At 41.4% G+C, this 20,465-nt stretch overlaps 3 protein-coding genes across 3 annotated transcripts; 2 read left to right on the forward strand and 1 right to left on the reverse strand.

The window, feature by feature from the left end:
* Positions 1 to 1,402: 1,402 nt before the first annotated feature.
* Positions 1,403 to 8,491, forward strand: LOC146884923 (uncharacterized). The gene is made up of 4 exons (XM_085676080.1): positions 1,403 to 1,707; positions 3,041 to 7,615; positions 7,701 to 7,896; positions 8,015 to 8,491. The coding sequence occupies exons 1-4, from the start codon at positions 1,403 to 1,405 to the stop codon at positions 8,489 to 8,491; spliced, it is 5,553 nt and encodes a 1,850-aa protein (XP_085532206.1).
* A 1,412-nt stretch (positions 8,492 to 9,903) lies between these two features.
* Positions 9,904 to 15,608, forward strand: LOC114189934 (spliceosome-associated protein 130 A). Its single transcript, XM_028078662.2, has 4 exons — positions 9,904 to 13,081; positions 13,562 to 14,053; positions 14,303 to 14,458; positions 15,256 to 15,608. Exons 1-3 carry the CDS (start codon positions 10,067 to 10,069, stop codon positions 14,438 to 14,440), a joined length of 3,645 nt encoding a protein of 1,214 aa, XP_027934463.1. The 5' UTR covers positions 9,904 to 10,066; the 3' UTR covers positions 14,441 to 14,458; positions 15,256 to 15,608.
* A 752-nt stretch (positions 15,609 to 16,360) lies between these two features.
* On the reverse strand, positions 16,361 to 19,608 carry LOC114189660 (caffeoylshikimate esterase-like). The gene is made up of 8 exons (XM_028078292.2): positions 19,459 to 19,608; positions 19,334 to 19,366; positions 19,086 to 19,212; positions 18,832 to 18,978; positions 18,533 to 18,663; positions 17,284 to 17,421; positions 16,874 to 16,972; positions 16,361 to 16,787 (listed from the first exon to the last, which is right to left on the reverse strand). Exons 1-8 carry the CDS (start codon positions 19,459 to 19,461, stop codon positions 16,509 to 16,511), a joined length of 957 nt encoding a protein of 318 aa, XP_027934093.2. The 5' UTR covers positions 19,462 to 19,608; the 3' UTR covers positions 16,361 to 16,508.
* Positions 19,609 to 20,465: the final 857 nt, after the last annotated feature.

The following is a 20,465-nucleotide window of genomic DNA, read 5'->3' on the forward strand; positions in this document are numbered from 1 at the left end:
TTTTTTGTTTCTTCTTTTTCTGTGTTTTTAAAATATGCTAACAAGCGATGATTGTGATGTAATGTAGAGTCAAACATGAACTTTTAAGTAAATTTAATGTCATTTTATCACAAAAACGTGGTAGATTTGTTGTCAGCTGTTAACGTGTGTGAAGAAAAAACTGTGATGGAGAGAATTCGGAAAGTTGATAATTGAATAGTAAAAGATTACCGCTTACTTGGTTGAATGTTCCATTCGGCTTGTAAAAGCATGTGAACAATTTTTATATTTCACTTAGGAGTCGTTATTATCAAAATTAATGACTTATTTGGATAAAGAATGCAAGATACAAATGTTTTTTAAGAATCTTATAAGGTAATAGTATTTATAAATTAATTTTATCCTCTGAATAGTATCTCAAAATTTTACCAGACAAGTTAAGAACATACGATAGTGCAATTTGATGAATATTTTAAAATAAACCATTCTTTTTTTATCTACATGATTTATCTAATTGAAAATTAAAAAAATTTATAATGTGTCTATTTCAAAGAAATCATTGTATATTATTATTCAAAAATCTAAAAATGTAATATTCAGCAAGATGCATTATACAATAATATGGTAATACAATAATATGGTGCATCTTAGTCTAAATATTGCTTAAAACAAATTTATTAATATCATAAAATCTATATCTTTTTTTTTATAAATACTAAAAGATCAAATAAATTTGTAGTAGTATTTTTATATGCGGTATTTGATAAATATGTTAATTCAGTTAATTATTACATTACTTTTGAAATAACAATATTGATATATTAATTTTAATAATCTCACACTTAACATATTTATTAAATATTAAAATTTCGAAGTACTATTTCAATGAGATTGATTTGAGTTACTGTAAGCCCTCTTTTCTTTTCCAGTTACATATAAAGTTTGGGTTTGGGCCTGGCCTTTTCGGAGGCCCAAGGCCCTGTCCTACAGAAGGACCCCATACCCTACCTTGTTCCTCATTCTGACCCTTGTCCCCTACACAGAAGCAGGTCCCCCCTCCATCCCACACCTCTGCCCTCTGCTAGGGCACATCACCCACACGTCTCCAAGCTACCAAAAGTCCTTTCTTTGTTTCAGGTAAGTGAACTTTGAAGCTCTTGGTTAGTTTATTCCCTTTTCCTCCCCGTTGAAAACGCGTGGTGCGAGCTAGAGTTAAGATTCTTAACTTCAGTTTTGTCCTCTTTTCCAGTTCTAGCCCACTTCCTTAGTTCCGGAGCTGCTGTTATCGTTGTTTTGCGGATCTGTTGTTTTTGGCGCTCAAACGAAGGTAAGGGAAGCTAGATCCTTCGGTCTTAAGTGTTTCTGGGTTGTTTGTGGTCGTTTTGAGTTCGTATGCGTGCCTAGTATGTTTTTATCGAATGATATGGGTTTGCATGTGGGTTTGGGGGTGGATCTGGGCGGTTTCCGCCGTTGCATGTGGGTTGACAGCGGTGAACGCTGCTATTTTCGCCCAAGCGAGCTTGTCTCGCCTAGGCGAGAGTATCAGAGTACTCACCACCACGAGAGCTCGCCTAGGCGACCTGTCCACGTTCTGAGCGACGCCATGTCTCGCTCAGGCGAGGAGGTCTCGCCTGAGCGAGAAATCGTGAACAATCCCACGTTGCCCATCTCGCTTGAGCGAGAATTCGTGAAGGGGTCATGTCACGCGTCTCGCCTGAGCGAGAATGCGTGAGAAAACCCTGTTGCCTATCTCGCCTGAGCGAGAATTCGCTGCCTCAGGAAGGCTAGCGTCTCGCCTGAGCGAGTTCGCGAGAGTGTGTTATGTTTCCTTGGCTGTTAAATGATTTATTGCATGCGTTGTTTTGGTTATTCCTCTTAAATATGATATGAGTGAATATGCTTGGGTGTTTGGGTTTTTATGAATGAAACTGGCATGCTTGGTATGAGATTGATCATGGAGTTGTGGTTTTGTGATGTTTTAACATGAGGATTGTATGTATGAGATCAACGTGGTGGTTGTGGTATGAGAAACATGATTATGATGGTGTGATAGGCGTAATTCCATGAGTCTCGTAGGGAGACTCTATGGTGGCGTGTGATAGGCGTAATTCCATGAGTCTCGTGGGGAGACTCAATGGTGGCGTGTAGTGTATATATTAAGATAAGGATTCAAGTAAGGATCGCATCCCGAAACTCTAAAGGGTCAGTGAGTCTCAAGTAGAGCAAACTAACCCAAGTGGTGAGAGTAGCGGGAGGCCCTAGTCTTTGGCAGGATAATGGCCTCAGACGTTTGAAGGCTAACCTCGTGAGTGGTAGGGTGAAACCCATTGGCAATGGCTCTGCAGAGCAGTAGAGGCCACCACGAGTGCAGGCATCCAGTGAATCCGATCTTAATATATGTATCCGGATAATTGAGTCATAGCGTCCTGCTTGTCTGCCATAACATGTTGTATGTGTTTCTGTGCTATATGCCTGTGAATGTTTTGTACTTATTAATTTACAATATGATAAGCCTCGAGTTACACTAGCTTACCCTTGCGTTTTGTGTGTGTTCCTGTTATGTTTTTCTCTCTTGCGATGATCACCTTCTGGTGGGAGCAGATGAGAGGGAGGTTCGTGATGGATCTGGGAGACGCAGCGGTGCAGCCTAGACTTCCCTGTCTGGATGTCTTAGGAATAGTTTCAGGGCCATGAGGCCTTTTGTATTAGTTGCCTTAGGAGCAATCCTTTTGCAAAACTGTTGTACTCTTTTGAATTCTCCTTTGCTTAGGACTATGTGGTACGCCTAAGCTTCCTTTTAAGTACTTCAGGATGACTGTAATAGTTATCTCCTTTACGTTTTATATTCATCTAAGTGCTTCTCGTTATTATATATAGTGTGATATTTTATTTGGTAGATTAATCTATTAAAATGGGACGTCACACTTTTATGGTATCAGAGCCTGCGTTCCTAAGTGTCTGTAGGTTATGTGTTTGCTTAGCTTTCGTTGTGTCTTTCTGGTCGTGTTTAGACGAGTTTCCAGTCTAACCCAGTTTCTGATGGTGCTTTCTGTGTGTCCAGTGATATGGCACCCCCGCGTATCGCTCCTTCTCAACCCCCTCAGGGCGATGGGCAAGACCTAGCTAGGGCGATCGAGGCCATGGCTGCGGCTTTGACTCAGCAAAGCAATGCCATGATGCAACAGCATGAGGCGGCGATGCAGCGCCAGGAAGCCTCTCTTGAACAGCAGAACTTCATGATGCAGCAGATGGAAGCTGCTAGGCAGGCTGCAGAGGACGCTCAGAGGCAGCATGTGGATGCTCTCCGCCAGTTAGGGGAGAATGCTGCTGGTGCTCCGATGTATGGTCCTCATCCCCAACCTCCACCCCCTGAATGGAGTTTGGAAGATTTCTTGAAGCACCAACCTGCCAAGTTTGATGGCAAGAAAAGTCCCGACCAGGCGGATCAGTGGATGAAGGACATGGAGCGCATCTTCGATGCCAAGAGGTGTCCAGATGAGAGCAGGCTTGCTTTCACTGTCTACATGCTCACCGGAGAGGCTGAGCACTGGTGGGCCAGCATGAAGCTGGTGATGGAAGAGAAGCACGAGGATATCACTTGGAGAGCCTTCAAGAAGAGGTTCTTGTCTGAGTACTTCCCTGATAGCGTGAGGTACACTAAGGAGGTAGAATTCCTCCAGCTGACGCAGGGAAACAAGTCAGTGGCCGAGTATGCCGAACAGTTCAAGCACCTGGGGCGTTTCTACACCATGCCGCTCGATGAGGAGTGGCGTTGCAGGAAATTTGAGAATGGTCTCAGAGGAGACATTCGCCTGATGGTAGCTCCACTGTCCATCAAGGACTTTGCGGCCTTAGTGGAAAAGGCCAGGGTCATGGAACGTATGAAGGTGGAAGTGGAGGCTCAGCAGCAGCCACAACAGAGAGTTAGCGGACCATCTGGGTCCAGGCCACGAGTTGAAGAAAGGAGGAAACCTTATGCAAGACCTCATCCACAGCCACAGGGGTCTAGAGGCTTTTCTTCCCCGCCCAGCAGGATTCAGTGCCACCATTGCGGAGGACCGCATGTGAAGAGTTTCTGCCCACAGCTATCGGGTTTCCGCAGGTGCAACCATTGTGGCAGAGAGGGCCACTTTGGTAGGGATTGTCCTACTTTGAGGAGGACAGTGGCACGACCCTCACCACCGACTACGAGCCAGACTTCGGGTCAGACTCAGCAGAGGAGAGGAGGCAGCAGGCCTCAGGCTACAGGCAGGGTCTTTGCGACGACTGGGTCCGAGGCAGCAGGTTCAGGTAACCTAGTTGTTGGTTGTTGTGTGATATCTGGCAAATCATGTTGTGTTCTTTTCGATTCTGGAGCGACACACTCATTTGTGTCAGAGTCTTGTGTGCGGGAGTTGGGTCTGCCGGTGTGTGAGCTACAGTTTGATCTCGTGGTATCTACTCCGGCATCTGGGTTAGTTAGAACTTCTTCAGTGTGTTCTAGATGTCCAGTTGAGATAGAGGGACGCGTATACAAAGTCAATCTTATATGCCTCCCTCTGCAAGGGTTAGACGTGATATTGGGAATGGATTGGCTCTCTGCCAATCGCGTCCTAATCGACTGCCGAGAGAAGAAGTTGTTGTTTTCCAGCTCGGAGGAACCCGAGCTAATATCTTCCCATGAGGTTATGAAGGAAATCCAGGACGGTGCACAGTGTTATATGGTCTTTGCCAGGACGGAAGTTGAGAAAGAGGAAAATATATCAGTGATACCAGTGGTCAGAGAATTCGAGGATGTGTTTCCCGAAGAGGTACCAGGTTTGCCTCCGAGGAGAGAGGTTGAGTTCTCCATAGACTTGGTACCAGGAGCCGGTCCTGTATCGATAGCTCCTTACCGCATGGCCCCAGCGGAGTTGATTGAGTTAAAGAAGCAGATAGGGGAATTGCTTGAGAAACGGTTCATACGGCCGAGTGCTTCGCCGTGGGGAACGCCTGTTTTGTTGGTAAAGAAGAAGGATGGCGGCTCGAGGTTGTGTGTGGATTATAGGCAGCTGAACAAGCTGACTATCAAGAATAAGTACCCCTTGCCGAGAATAGATGATTTGATGGATCAGCTACATGGGGCGTCAGTGTTCTCCAAGATTGATCTCCGGTCGGGTTATCATCAGATTCTGGTGAAGGCAGAAGATGTTGAGAAGACTGCTTTCAGATCCAGATGCGGGCACTATGAGTATGTTGTCATGCCGTTCGGTGTGACTAATGCTCCAGCTTTGTTCATGGATTACATGAACCGGATCTTCCGCCCGTTTCTAGATAAGTTTGTCGTGGTCTTCATAGACGACATTCTCATCTACTCCAGGACGCAGGAGGAACATGCCGAGCATCTGAGGATAGTGCTTAGCATTTTGAGAGAGAAACAACTGTTTGCCAAGTTGTCCAAGTGCGACTTTTGGATGAGAGAGGTACAGTTATTGGGGCACGTTATATCAGCTCAGGGAATAGCTGTGGATCCAGCTAAGGTAGAGGCCGTGATACAGTGGGAATGTCCAAAGTCAGTGACTGAGATTCGGAGCTTCGTGGGCTTAGCGGGCTATTACAGGAGGTTTATAGAGGGGTTCTCTAAGATAGTAGCACCCCTGACACAGCTAACCAGGAAGGATCAACCGTTTGCATGGACTGATAGATGTGAAGAGAGCTTCAGAGAGCTTAAGCAGAAGTTGACGAGTGCTCCAGTGTTGGTAATCCCAGATGTGAGTAAACCCTTTGAGGTTTACTGTGATGCCTCTCATCAAGGTCTTGGGTGTGTCTTGATGCAAGAGAGGAAGGTGGTGGCGTATGCTTCAAGGCAGTTGAAGATTCATGAGAAGAACTACCCCACTCATGACCTAGAGTTAGCAGCAGTGGTTTTTGCTTTGAAGATTTGGAGGCACTACTTGTATGGTGCACAGTTTCGTGTGTTTAGTGACCACAAGAGTTTGAAGTATCTCTTCGATCAGAAAGAGCTGAATATGAGGCAGAGGCGGTGGATAGAGTTTTTAAAGGACTATGACTTCGAGCTTCTCTATCATCCAGGGAAAGCGAATGTGGTGGCAGACGCACTGAGCAGGAAGACCGTGCATGTGGCACACTTGATGATGAAAGAGTTGGAATTGCTTGAGAGCTTCAGAGACATGAAGCTACAGTATGAGTTGGAGCCGGAATTCATTAGGTGTAGCACCTTGGTTATATCTAGTGACTTCTTGGGCTTAATCAGGGAGAGACAAGCAACGGATGTTAGTCTACAGAAGGTAAAAGAGTTGCTGGGGACGGATCAACCCAAGGAGTTTGCCTTGGACAGTGATGGTGTGTTGAGGTTCAGAGGCAGAGTTTGTGTACCAGAGGATGCAGAGTTGAGGAAGTTGATCCTTGAGGAGGGACACAAGAGTCGTCTTAGTCTGCACCCTGGCATGACTAAGATGTACCAAGACCTCAAGGAGAACTTTTGGTGGCAAGGCATGAAAAAGGATGTTGCGCGGTTTGTATCGGCCTGTTTGACTTGTCAAAAGGCGAAAGTGGAGCATCAGAAACCCGGTGGAATGCTTCAACCTTTAGATATTCCAGTGTGGAAGTGGGATAGCATAGCCATGGATTTTGTTACCCACTTGCCTCGCACCGTGAGAGGACATGATGCTATATGGGTAGTGGTGGATCGTTTGACGAAGAGTGCTCACTTCTTGGCAGTAAATCTCAGAATGTCTATGACCAAGTTGGCCCAGCTCTACATCCGAGAGATAGTGAGACTTCATGGAGTGCCTCGTAGCATAGTGTCCGACAGGGACCCCCGGTTCACTTCCAGGTTCTGGCAGGCACTGCAGGAGGCTATGGGTAGCAGGTTGAGGATGAGTTCTGCTTATCATCCTCAGACGGATGGCCAGTCAGAGAGAGTGATTCAGTCTTTGGAGGACTTGCTGAGGACTTGTATCTTGGATCACCTTGGTAGTTGGGACGAGGTGTTACCGCTGGTGGAGTTTACCTATAACAACAGTTACCAGGCGAGTATAGGGATGGCGCCTTTTGAGGCTTTGTATGGGAGGAGATGTAGGACTCCCTTGTGTTGGTACCAGGACGGTGAGTCAGTTTTGGTTGGACCAGAGTTGTTGCAACAAACCACAGAGAAGGTGCAGTTAGTGAGGGACAGATTGCAAGCATCTCAGAGTCGGCAGAAAGCATATGCAGACCGAAGAAGGAGGCCCTTAGAGTTTGAAGCTGGGGAGCATGTGTTCTTGAGGGTGACCCGAACCACTGGTGTGGGGAGGGCTATCCGCTCAAGGAAGCTGTCACCTAAGTTTTTGGGTCCGTATCAGATCTTGAGGAGGATAGGGCCCGTGGCTTATGAGGTAGCATTGCCACCCCAGTTGGCTAATCTACACCCAGTCTTTCATGTTTCACAGCTACGTAAGTATGTCTTCGACCCATCGCATGTCTTAGAGGCTGAATATGTGGAAGTCAAGGAGAATCTCCAGGTAGTGGTACAGCTCGTGGCTATAGAGGATCGCCAAGTGAAGGAGCGCAAAGGAAGAGCCATCAGTCTTGTGAAGGTCATTTGGGACCGGAGGACAGGTGACTCTACTTGGGAGCTAGAGGAGGACGTGAGGAGTTCACACCCACACCTGTTCTGGTAAGTCTAATTTTTCGAGGACGAAAAATTTTTGTTGTTGGGGAGATATTGTAAGCCCTCTTTTCTTTTCCAGTTACATATAAAGTTTGGGTTTGGGCCTGGCCTTTTCGGAGGCCCAAGGCCCTGTCCTACAGAAGGACCCCATACCCTACCTTGTTCCTCATTCTGACCCTTGTCCCCTACACAGAAGCAGGTCCCCCCTCCATCCCACACCTCTGCCCTCTGCTAGGGCACATCACCCACACGTCTCCAAGCTACCAAAAGTCCTTTCTTTGTTTCAGGTAAGTGAACTTTGAAGCTCCTGGTTAGTTTATTCCCTTTTCCTCCCCGTTGAAAACGCGTGGTGCGAGCTAGAGTTAAGATTCTTAACTTCAGTTTTGTCCTCTTTTCCAGTTCTAGCCCACTTCCTTAGTTCCGGAGCTGCTGTTATCGTTGTTTTGCGGATCTGTTGTTTTTGGCGCTCAAACGAAGGTAAGGGAAGCTAGATCCTTCGGTCTTAAGTGTTTCTGGGTTGTTTGTGGTCGTTTTGAGTTCGTATGCGTGCCTAGTATGTTTTTATCGAATGATATGGGTTTGCATGTGGGTTTGGGGGTGGATCTGGGCGGTTTCCGCCGTTGCATGTGGGTTGACAGCGGTGAACGCTGCTATTTTCGCCCAAGCGAGCTTGTCTCGCCTAGGCGAGAGTATCAGAGTACTCACCACCACGAGAGCTCGCCTAGGCGACCTGTCCACGTTCTGAGCGACGCCATGTCTCGCTCAGGCGAGGAGGTCTCGCCTGAGCGAGAAATCGTGAACAATCCCACGTTGCCCATCTCGCTTGAGCGAGAATTCGTGAAGGGGTCATGTCACGCGTCTCGCCTGAGCGAGAATGCGTGAGAAAACCCTGTTGCCTATCTCGCCTGAGCGAGAATTCGCTGCCTCAGGAAGGCTAGCGTCTCGCCTGAGCGAGTTCGCGAGAGTGTGTTATGTTTCCTTGGCTGTTAAATGATTTATTGCATGCGTTGTTTTGGTTATTCCTCTTAAATATGATATGAGTGAATATGCTTGGGTGTTTGGGTTTTTATGAATGAAACTGGCATGCTTGGTATGAGATTGATCATGGAGTTGTGGTTTTGTGATGTTTTAACATGAGGATTGTATGTATGAGATCAACGTGGTGGTTGTGGTATGAGAAACATGATTATGATGGTGTGATAGGCGTAATTCCATGAGTCTCGTAGGGAGACTCTATGGTGGCGTGTGATAGGCGTAATTCCATGAGTCCCGTGGGGAGACTCAATGGTGGCGTGTAGTGTATATATTAAGATAAGGATTCAAGTAAGGATCGCATCCCGAAACTCTAAAGGGTCAGTGAGTCTCAAGTAGAGCAAACTAACCCAAGTGGTGAGAGTAGCGGGAGGCCCTAGTCTTTGGCAGGATAATGGCCTCAGACGTTTGAAGGCTAACCTCGTGAGTGGTAGGGTGAAACCCATTGGCAATGGCTCTGCAGAGCAGTAGAGGCCACCACGAGTGCAGGCATCCAGTGAATCCGATCTTAATATATGTATCCGGATAATTGAGTCATAGCGTCCTGCTTGTCTGCCATAACATGTTGTATGTGTTTCTGTGCTATATGCCTGTGAATGTTTTGTACTTATTAATTTACAATATGATAAGCCTCGAGTTACACTAGCTTACCCTTGCGTTTTGTGTGTGTTCCTGTTATGTTTTTCTCTCTTGCGATGATCACCTTCTGGTGGGAGCAGATGAGAGGGAGGTTCGTGATGGATCTGGGAGACGCAGCGGTGCAGCCTAGACTTCCCTGTCTGGATGTCTTAGGAATAGTTTCAGGGCCATGAGGCCTTTTGTATTAGTTGCCTTAGGAGCAATCCTTTTGCAAAACTGTTGTACTCTTTTGAATTCTCCTTTGCTTAGGACTATGTGGTACGCCTAAGCTTCCTTTTAAGTACTTCAGGATGACTGTAATAGTTATCTCCTTTACGTTTTATATTTATCTAAGTGCTTCTCGTTATTATATATAGTGTGATATTTTATTTGATAGATTAATCTATTAAAATGGGACGTCACAGTTACAAAATATTTGTTTGATCCATGACTGAAGAAATTAAGGAGGAGAAACAGATTTTGTATCACATCAGAGTATAAGATTAAAAAGATAACAATTGTTAGCAGAACTGAAGAAATAATAAAACACTTTTATTTGCTTTTCTTAGAAAAAATAAATAAAAGAACTGATTTTACTGTATATTTAATTTAATGTTTCATACTAGGGATATAGAAAGGAAGAGAGGGGAAAACACACCCAAACCCCAAATAGGGTTTTTATTCCCGCTCTGCTTACTCAGACTGATATCATAACGAGTCTATTCCATCTTCTTCACCAGCGACTCTGTTACTGTGAATGTTTAATTGAAACCAAAACCCTAAATTAAACCCTAACCTCTCTACGCCATGTATCTCTACAGTCTCACTCTCCAGCGTCCCACTGGCATCATCTGTGCCATCAACGGCAACTTCTCCGGCGGCAAGAGCCAGGAAATCGTCGTCGCCCGTGGCAAGGTCCTCGATCTCCTCCGTCCCGACGACAATGGCCGGATCCAAACCATCCTCTCCGTCGAAATCTTCGGCGCCATTCGCTCCCTCGCTCAGTTCCGCCTCATGGGCGCTCAGAAGGACTACATCGTCGTCGGCTCCGACTCCGGCCGCATCGTAATCCTCGAATATAACAAAGAGAAAAACGTATTCGACAAAGTCCACCAGGAAACCTTCGGAAAATCTGGTTGCCGCCGAATTGTCCCAGGTCAGTACCTCGCCATCGATCCAAAGGGTAGGGCCGTTATGATTGGCGCCTGCGAGAAGCAGAAACTCGTTTATGTTTTGAATAGGGACACTGCTGCTAGGTTAACCATTTCTTCCCCTTTAGAAGCTCACAAATCGCACACTTTAGTTTATTCAATTTGCGGTGTTGATTGTGGCTTTGAAAACCCTATTTTTGCTGCTATTGAATTGGACTACTCCGAGGCCGACCAGGATTCCACTGGTCAGGCTGCTTCTGAGGCTCAGAAGCATTTGACCTTTTATGAGCTTGATCTTGGGCTCAACCATGTTTCACGGAAGTGGTCCGAGCAGGTTGATAATGGGGCCAATTTGCTTGTTACTGTTCCTGGTGGTGGTGATGGCCCTAGTGGGGTGCTTGTATGTGCTGAAAATTTTGTTATTTATAAGAATCAAGGTCATCCGGATGTTAGGGCTGTGATTCCACGGCGAGACGACTTGCCAGCTGAGCGTGGCGTGCTTATTGTCTCGGCTGCCATGCACAAACTGAAGAGCATGTTCTTCTTCCTCCTGCAGACGGAATATGGGGACATTTTTAAGGTCACGTTGGAACACAACAATGACCGTGTATCTGAATTGAAGATTAAATACTTTGATACTATTCCTGTTACTGCTTCGATGTGTGTGCTGAAGTCAGGGTTCTTGTTTGCTGCCTCAGAGTTTGGGAACCATGCTCTGTATCAATTTAAGTCTATAGGGGATGAGGATGACGTGGAGGCATCATCTGCCACGCTAATGGAAACCGAGGAAGGTTTTCAGCCTGTGTTTTTCCAGCCCAGGAGACTGAAAAACCTTGTCAGGATTGACCAGGTTGAGAGTTTAATGCCAATAATGGATATGAAGGTCAGTAATCTCTTTGAAGAGGAAACTCCTCAGATTTTTACTCTCTGTGGACGTGGTCCTAGGTCGTCTTTGAGGATTTTGAGAACTGGTTTAGCGGTTAGTGAGATGGCCGTATCCAAGCTTCCTGGTATACCAAGTGCTGTCTGGACGGTGAAGAAGAATGTTATTGACGAGTTTGATGCTTACATTGTTGTGTCATTCACAAACGCAACTCTTGTGCTTTCCATTGGTGAGACTGTTGAAGAAGTTAGCGACAGTGGGTTTCTTGACACGACTCCCTCCCTTGCTGTTTCTTTGATAGGAGATGATTCTCTCATGCAGGTTCACCCAAATGGTATCAGGCATATCAGGGAGGATGGCCGTATTAATGAATGGAGAACACCTGGAAAGAGAACAATTTCAAAAGTTGGATCAAATAGACTTCAGGTGGTTATTGCACTCAGTGGAGGGGAGCTTATATATTTTGAAGTAGATGTAACTGGCCAGTTGATGGAGGTGGAGAAGCATGAAATGTCCGGAGATGTTGCTTGTTTAGACATTGCTCCAGTGCCCGAAGGCAGACAAAGATCTCGATTTCTTGCAGTTGGCTCATATGACAAGACCATCCGCATCTTATCACTGGATCCTGATGATTGTATGCAGGCACTAAGCGTTCAGAGTGTTTCTTCAGCTCCAGAGTCTCTACTTTTTCTTGAAGTTCAAGCTTCTGTTGGTGGTGAGGATGGTGCAGATCATCCTGCTAGCCTATTCTTGAACGCTGGGTTACAGAATGGTGTGTTGTTTAGAACTGTGGTGGATATGGTTACAGGTCAGCTTTCTGATTCACGTTCCAGGTTCTTAGGATTGAGAGCCCCAAAGCTGTTTTCCATCATTGTGAGAGGCAAGCGGGCTATGCTTTGTTTGTCTAGTCGACCCTGGCTTGGTTATATTCACCAAGGACATTTCCTTTTAACACCCCTTTCATATGAAACCCTTGAATATGCTGCTTCATTTTCATCTGACCAGTGTGTAGAAGGTGTAGTTGCTGTTGCTGGCGAAGCCTTGAGAATTTTTACCATAGAAAGGTTAGGGGAAACATTTAATGAAACTGTAATTCCATTAAGGTACACACCAAGGAAATTTGTGCTGCAACCCAAACGAAAACTCCTTGTGATGATTGAGAGTGATCAGGGTGCATTAACTGCAGAAGAGCGTGAAGCTGCTAGGAAAGAGTGTTTTGAGGCTGCTCAAGCCGGGGAGAATGGTACTGGAAGCGCGGACCAAATGGAGAATGGTGGTGATGATGAAGATAAAGATGATCCCCTCTCTGATGAGCACTATGGCTATCCAAAAGCTGAATCAGACAAATGGGTTTCATGCATCAGAGTTCTTGATCCCAGGACAGGAAATACAACTTGTCTTTTGGAGCTTCAGGAGAATGAGGCTGCTTTCAGCATTTGCACAGTAAATTTCCATGATAAGGAATATGGAACCCTTTTAGCTGTTGGGACGGCTAAGGGACTGCAATTTTTGCCCAAAAGGACTGTAACTGCAGGATTTATTCATATTTATAGGTTTGTAGAGGAGGGAAGATCTCTTGAACTTCTTCACAAAACACAGGTAGAAGGTGTTCCTCTTGCTCTATGTCAGTTTCAAGGAAGATTACTTGCAGGGATAGGACCTGTGCTCAGGTTATATGATTTGGGGAAAAGACGTCTGTTAAGAAAATGTGAGAATAAGCTATTCCCCAACACGATTGTCTCTATTCAGGCATATCGTGATCGAATTTATGTTGGTGATGTTCAAGAGGTACGTTCTATGTTTTATCCATATGTAGCTTATGTTAGTACTGGTTCTCATGTGGAACCATAGAAGGCTTTCTATCATTGCTGATTGGTATCTTAATTTATGCATTAATTACGGTGGATGCATTTACCACAGTTTTAGAATTGTGGTTAATCCATTGCTGTTGAATATCCACATTTGGTGACTTGAGCTTTCTGGTAGCTTTTGATTGATATCAGTGTGGATTATTGTGACATTAATTTGTCTGTGTGCTGCAAAATTTAATGTACTAGTTTCACTGATTTGGTTTTTATACAAAACTTCCGTGGGTATTATACTATTTTGGAAAGACTTGACTAAGACTTTTCTGTTGTGAATTTATTCTCTTAATTTTGCAAGTAGACAGTGTGCTTATTCTTGGATCCAATGTGCTGCTGCACTACGTGTTTCAATTCACTGAATAAAATCTTGAGTTAATTGTGTTCTTTTCTTTCTTCTCTCCAGTCTTTCCATTACTGCAAGTATAGGCGGGACGAAAACCAACTTTATATATTTGCCGATGATTGTGTTCCAAGGTGGCTTACTGCATCGTACCACATAGATTTTGACACCATGGCAGGTGCAGACAAGTTTGGAAATATCTATTTTGTGCGGCTGCCACAGGATGTTTCAGATGAGATAGAAGAAGATCCTACTGGTGGTAGGATCAAGTGGGAGCAAGGAAAGCTGAATGGAGCTCCCAATAAGGTGGAAGAAATTGTACAGTTTCATGTTGGTGATGTCGTCACATGCTTGCAAAAGGCTTCTCTCATACCAGGTGGTGGAGAGTGCATTGTATTTGGAACAGTTATGGGAAGTGTTGGCGCGCTACATGCCTTTACTTCACGAGATGATGTTGACTTCTTTTCTCATTTGGAGATGCATATGAGACAGGATCACCCACCTTTGTGCGGAAGAGACCACATGGCATATAGATCTGCATATTTTCCCGTTAAGGTATGCCTGATCAATATTCCGCTGTTTATTGCTTCTATGAAATTGTGCGAAAGTGCTATCTGCAATCTGTGGGATAAGAGCATTGTCCCTGTATATATTTTCATTGCTGTTCCTGCTTGACAAAGAGCCGTTCATCTTCTGTCACTATTAAACATGTGCACACCAAAATGTTCTATTTGTTTATTGTGCTTTTTTTGGACGTGGCATTAAATTTTTTCAAATTTCTGATAGTTCTGCTTTATTGTGTAGGATGTTATTGATGGGGATCTATGCGAGCAATTCCCAACATTGCCAATGGATTTGCAGAGAAAAATTGCTGATGAATTGGACAGAACCCCTGGAGAGATACTGAAGAAACTCGAGGAAGTGAGAAATAAGATTATTTAAGAAATGGTTGCATGAAAGGTATGATTCCCTAATTTTATCTCTTTGGGTCCTTACTGTTCTAACGATATTATAATAGATTTATAACCAATACTTGACATGTAATTTTATTTGAGATGGATAATTCCAACATTGGGTCCACTATCAACATGAGGATTTGTCCCCCTTTCCATTATCATGCAGATCTTATACCAAAAGAGTTTAGATATCCTTAAATAGAGAATGAGGTATTACTGTTACACATGTTTACAAGAAGCTAGCCTCTTTAATGCGACTTACCCTCCAACCCCTCATCTGGACTATCTCCTTTTAAAGGATAGTCTTGGCCGAGGATTGTTTTCTTTATTTTCTGCTGAATAAAAATTTAAAGGAAAATTCTTCGCCTGTCCAAAATTTTTGTTGTTTGGTATTCCCAAGGCAGCTGCTAAACTAGGTAATCAAACAGGTCGTCTACCTTTTTCTCCCCTTTAGAGATTTGGATTTTCAGTTATGTGATAGTTAAGGAAGGAGAAGTAGACCCCTCTCCCCTCCCCCATCCCACACACTTGGTAGTAGTTATTTAATTAGTTGATAATTATTGATAAGTAGGAAAAATAGAAGACGCAACATATTTTGTTCTTTAGGTTAGAACCCATGTTATAGGCGTTGTTTAAACAGATCACCTCTGTTCCAATTAAACTACTTCCATCTGTTGCCATGTGGGTCTTGCCAGAGATGATGACAATGATAATTAATCTTGAATAATTTTTGCAGTTGCTTAGTTACTGAGAGTTTTGATTTGATGAATGTGTTGTACTGTGTTTTGGTGTTGCTTGCAGGTCATGGTGGAAATGTGTTTTTGTAGTAGGTCATTTGGGCGCCGGAGCTAGGTCAAATACTAACAAAGTGAAGTAAGGTGGTGTATCTCATTAATACGGGAACGGTGATTTCTTGTCCTATTTATTTCAAGGGGGGATGAAGGGACCTGGCGACCTCAGTTGGCAATTTATGTTGTAATTAGTCGTAGTTAACTGTTATCACGCTTTGTGGATGTGATAACGTGCCACATCACTTCCTATCTACAACTCACTCAGCAACCCCTCTTCTACTCAATCAGATGTTTGATTTAACTGGATTTGAAATTTAGTGTAGAATATCACTGCTTTACCATTTCAACGAAAAGTTGGTTCTAGTTCTAGTTTTCCAAAATTAAACACCATTGCATTTAATGTACCTATCAAAATTCATCATCAAACATTATGCACGAAAGAAATTTTTAGTCTTTTTTTTTTTTAATTTTATTTAATTGTTGAGAAACTGTGTAGTGTTAACCGATTGCACTCATTTGGAGTTTTGTTTTGTTGAATTTGTGGTGCCTGCTTTTTCAGCGTTGTTATCGGGTGTTGGTTACTGTTGAAATGAAACATGCATATCTCGTAATGGTTTTTTGCTGTTTGGGTTACCAAAGCATTTGCGATCTTATATTCCGATAAAGGTGTTTACGAAATAGATTAAATTAATTTTAAAGATAAATTAATAGATTCAACCACTGGGTTTTTAATTTTTATTATTTTAAAAAAATCAATTATATTGTAATTCAATCAAATGGTACTTTGTATAGGATTGATTTTCAGTTTAAATCTAATTGTTCTTTACAAAATACTAAATAAATGTTGATATATATTACAAATATAATAATATGGTTTAACATGTGAAGAAGTATTTCGTGTATTAAGTTTTGCAATAATTTATCAAATTCGTAAGATGAATTATAACAGTGATTTTATAAATTTATGAATAAAAATGCATGTGCTGATACAAACACAGAAGCATACACTATTTGAAACAATTATTATATAGAGTGGTGGCGGTGCCGTTATGATGAATTTACGTATATAAATGAGTAAAAGTTAATTACATAAAGAGAATAGGTATGTGGTAATGTTGAAATAAGAAATTGAGGCATTTGTTGGTTTATAAATTGATTTGAAACTGTACACGGGCGTTAATGCACATATAAATTGACTTGTTTAAAATGCACGACCCCTCCCTCGCTCTAACGCTTATTCCCTAACTTTGTGTTTCTAAATGGCTAGAGATCAGACCTCATCGCAAGTTCATGTTCTCCTTTCAGCTCTCTCTCCAATCTTGCATTTCCAAACTGAGTTTTCTTCTCTAACCACCGAATAATATCCGCGAATACAATATTCAAGTTTTCCGGTGGCTCTCCATACAGCAGACCATGCCACATTCCTCGGTACAACTTCAGTGTCTTGTCCGAGCTTGCAGCCACTTCGTGTAGCTGTTTGCTTACTGCTTTATCCGTCACTTGATCCTCCTCACCGTGTAAAACTAGAAAAGGAAGTGAAACCTAACCAAAAATCCACATTTTCCATTAATTCAATTCAATTCAATTCAATTCAATGCGTCTTTCTCATTCACTTCACACAAATTTACCTCATTCAGTCTTGACTCGATTTCTGCACTGATCCTTAGAAGTTCCGAGGCTGTTCTCAACCGAGGCCTTCCTTTGTAGCAATATTCATTCTCTCTTATCTGTTCAATACAACAATATATAATGCATCAAATGTTATCAAAGGAAAAAAAGATAAGGTTTAATTAATCGGATAGTACCTATTTTCGTTGGGATGTGTCAGTTTGATACTTAAGGTGTCAATTGATTCCCAATTTTTTTTAAAAATGTCTCAATTAGGTCCCTTTCAAACAAGAATTCTTAACATTGAGAAATTTTTTCAAGAGTTGAAACTCAATTAACACATTATTAAAAATGAATACCAAACTGACATATTCAAACAAAAATGAGTATTATCTAACTAATTAAACCAAAAATAAATGCTTCGAAATACCTCTTCTCTCACTTCAGGCACTTTGAAGGCAATATCAATTATGTCTGGGCCGGGCACTATTCTCCACGACGGAACAACTCTGCTTAGTGCATTCAATACCCTAATCACCATTGTGTTTGGTTTCATTTCTTCTGCAATCTGCAATTTATTAACAAATACCAACAACTTCAACTACATCACCTCAATGCATCAACAAAATAATAATTCACCTCATTTTCACCCAAGTCTTACAACAAAACTCTTTTTTTTTTCTCTTTTTAATGCTAAATAAATAATAATTAAATTTATTAACATTTTTCATTATAATTATGTTGTGGGTTTGAAATTTTCAAAATGTGGGTGTATTTTTAATTTTTAAAGTAAAAATGCATTAATAAGTCCCTAGGCTGCGGATTCTGATTCTGACGCATTATCAGAATAATTTACAACGGTTTAGCTTAAAAATATCTTCAACGATGCGTTAAAATTCAACGTTTCTAAAAAGTCAAATACCTTCGATGTCAAATATTAGTATCGGTCAAAAAAATCCACTAATTTATTTTTTAACTTATGAATAAACTGAAATCTAATATATAAAAATATATCTTTTGTCTTCTATATATTCTAGTAATATAATAGATAAATAAATTTAGATAAAAACAAAACTATATATCTATTTCTTGGGATACATTTTTCCGGTTATAAATTATATAGAACAAGTAACGATTGATAATAAAAGTATCGATGCATTGAATTAACAAAAAGGAAAGATTCTGACGTGCCTTATCTAGATAGAGTGACATACAAACTAATTTACTATCTCTTTCTATCTCTTACGTAAGTGTCTCACAAACCATCTCTGTATTTTTTATGTCCATCATTTTGCGTCTCTCTTAAGTTATTATCTGTTAAAAACAATTTTGTATTCAAACGGTTTTGAATAGATTCCCAGAAAGAAACCATGAGAATAGGTAAATAAGAAGAAAAGAATGATTTTGATTGGGTCCAAATTTGCTGGGTTTTGAAAATCACAGAACACACCAATGTTACCAACCTCTGAATGGTCCAAATGAAACTCAGAGTTGTTGTCATTAGGTTTTTTGTCTGTGATTCAAGTTTTGGTGTATGATTAATTTTGCACTATTATGTTTGATTAAACTCAATAAATGATTAAACATAGCAGCAAAAAGAACAGTGTTTATAAAAGGAATCACATGTGTGGATTTGGAAGAATAAGGACAAAAAAAAAAATGGAGAAAGGGATCAAAACCTTGCACATGGGTGCGACCAAAATGGCCCCATCCCAGAATTGTGGTTCTTTCCTATGCAAAAGAAGTGCCACAGCTCCTCCCATGGATTCACCCATCAAGAACCTCATCTTGTTCTTGTACTCTGCTTTTTCTGCAGTTTCAACCATTCAAAAATAAAGAAAAAAAGACAACTTTATTCGCAAACATATTCACCCAGCGACAAATTGGCCACGTCAAGGGTTGAAAAAACATGTTCAACGAAACAACCATAGTGGCAGGCAACAAATTGACATGAAAATAGAGAGAAGAAGAAACAAACCAGAAATTGTGGAGAAATGTTGCAAACAATCGTCGATGACTCTGTCAAAATTCATGACAAGACCAGGAACCCCTTCTGATTTTCCATGTCCTTCGTAATCAATCCCAAACATCGCAAAACCCGCTTGCGAAAGTCTTATTCCGGTGCCTGCAATCAGAAAAAAGTGCAGAAAATTTACACGAACCGAATCAACTTCCACCGAAAATTGGAAAAGTGAAAACGAATGAACGTTCAGAGGGTTATCGCGTGATTACTGTTCATGGTGACGCTGCATTCCATGGCGTAGCCATGGCACATGAAGATCAAAGCTTTCGGACTCCTATTAGCCGGAAGCCATCGGCATGTAAAGAGCTTCATCCCTCGTGAATTCAGTATATGTTCCTTAAAAATGTAGAATAAAAATATTAAGATTTCCTTGAATTTCTGTCTGAAGAATTTGAACAAGATCAAGATAAGATATTTATATATCTATCTATATATATATGTCGATGTTGATTGTTACCTCCTCGTATTTGATCGCCGGGGTTTCAGTGGCCTGCAGAAAGAAGAAAGGAACAGCAAAAGAAAATCAGTTATGAACAAAGATATGATATTTATGGATAAAGAGATGAAGAAAAAGAGAGAGACCATGAAGAAGGGTTGGTTTTTGGTGAGAGAGACGAAGAGAGGAAGAAGAAGAAGAAGAAGAAGAAGAAGAGAGTGATGATTAGATGAGTGAAGTGAGAGAGAGAGAGATTTTAAGATTAGAGTGCATGAAATTCAGGAAAATAAAACACGTAAGAGTGGGAAAAACAATGTCATGAGTTTCTCCACTTATAGAGGCAACAAGCGAGAACCAGAGAAGTGTTGTGTTCTTGGTCTACACACATCTCAATATTAATTAATATGAAACTAATTATCATAATTATTAATTTATTATATATCAATATCTTCTGTATCAGAATTGTATCCGATTAAGATTTGGCTAATTTATAAAAGAAAAATGTGGTTGAATTGAATGGATCAATGGAACAGAACAGGCAAAGAGAGATGCAAAAATATTTTAGATTATTAAGCTAAATTAATAGTATAATAGACGTGCTTTTTTATTTCAATAAAACCACGTTTTGGTGTTTTCATTCGGAAGCAACTTGGCATTAATTTTGTTAGACTTTTTTTTTGGACGGGGAAGTTTCTTTTGACTGGGTGCTATTAATTCCTTAATTATATTTAATGCATTTATGATCATTTAATTTGTTAACATTAACACGAACATTATTGGTTACATCTCTTTGCGAGTTTGTTTGACATGAAAAAAAAAAACAGTTTTTGAATTACCTAAATCATATATTTTATCTGAACATTAAAAATATAATATTATGTAATATTTACAATAAATTTGATAAAGCATCTAATATTGTAAATTTCCATCTTCTTGTTATAATTAAATATTCTTGAATTGATTATCGAAATAACAACTAACTCTCGCTCACCCAAACGCTTCAATCATAACTTTCGGCCAAAATTTGATACATTATCATATTCTTTAAACTTATGATTAATTTATTTGAAATATGAAAACACAAACAAGTATAAAATTCAATCATGACATTCGTCCTTAATTTGATATGATCATACCCTTTAAATGTAGGGTT

This window comes from Vigna unguiculata, chromosome 7, assembly GCF_037176805.1.
Source record: "Vigna unguiculata cultivar grain cowpea cultivar isolate G323 ecotype 2 chromosome 7, ASM3717680v1, whole genome shotgun sequence".
Lineage (NCBI taxonomy): Eukaryota > Viridiplantae > Streptophyta > Magnoliopsida > Fabales > Fabaceae > Vigna > Vigna unguiculata.

What these genes read in the sequence shown, in the direction of transcription:
- LOC114189934 (XM_028078662.2), top strand. Translation starts at nt 10,067, where the DNA reads ATGTATCTCTACAGTCTCACTCTCCAGCGTCCCACTGGCATCATCTGT. An exon ending in ATGTTGGTGATGTTCAAGAG is followed by an intron (nt 13,082 to 13,561) that starts GTACGTTCTATG and finishes TCTTCTCTCCAG; the next exon opens with TCTTTCCATTACTGCAAGTA. An exon ending in CTGCATATTTTCCCGTTAAG is followed by an intron (nt 14,054 to 14,302) that starts GTATGCCTGATC and finishes TTTATTGTGTAG; the next exon opens with GATGTTATTGATGGGGATCT.
- LOC114189660 (XM_028078292.2), bottom strand. An exon ending in CGGCGATCAAATACGAGGAG is followed by an intron (nt 19,213 to 19,333) that starts GTAACAATCAAC and finishes TACATTTTTAAG; the next exon opens with GAACATATACTGAATTCACG. An exon ending in ATGCAGCGTCACCATGAACA is followed by an intron (nt 18,979 to 19,085) that starts GTAATCACGCGA and finishes TTCTGATTGCAG; the next exon opens with GCACCGGAATAAGACTTTCG.
- LOC146884923 (XM_085676080.1), top strand. Translation starts at nt 1,403, where the DNA reads ATGGGTTTGCATGTGGGTTTGGGGGTGGATCTGGGCGGTTTCCGCCGT. An exon ending in TCTCGCCTGAGCGAGAATGC is followed by an intron (nt 1,708 to 3,040) that starts GTGAGAAAACCC and finishes CTGTGTGTCCAG; the next exon opens with TGATATGGCACCCCCGCGTA. An exon ending in AAGTCCTTTCTTTGTTTCAG is followed by an intron (nt 7,897 to 8,014) that starts GTAAGTGAACTT and finishes TTCCAGTTCTAG; the next exon opens with CCCACTTCCTTAGTTCCGGA.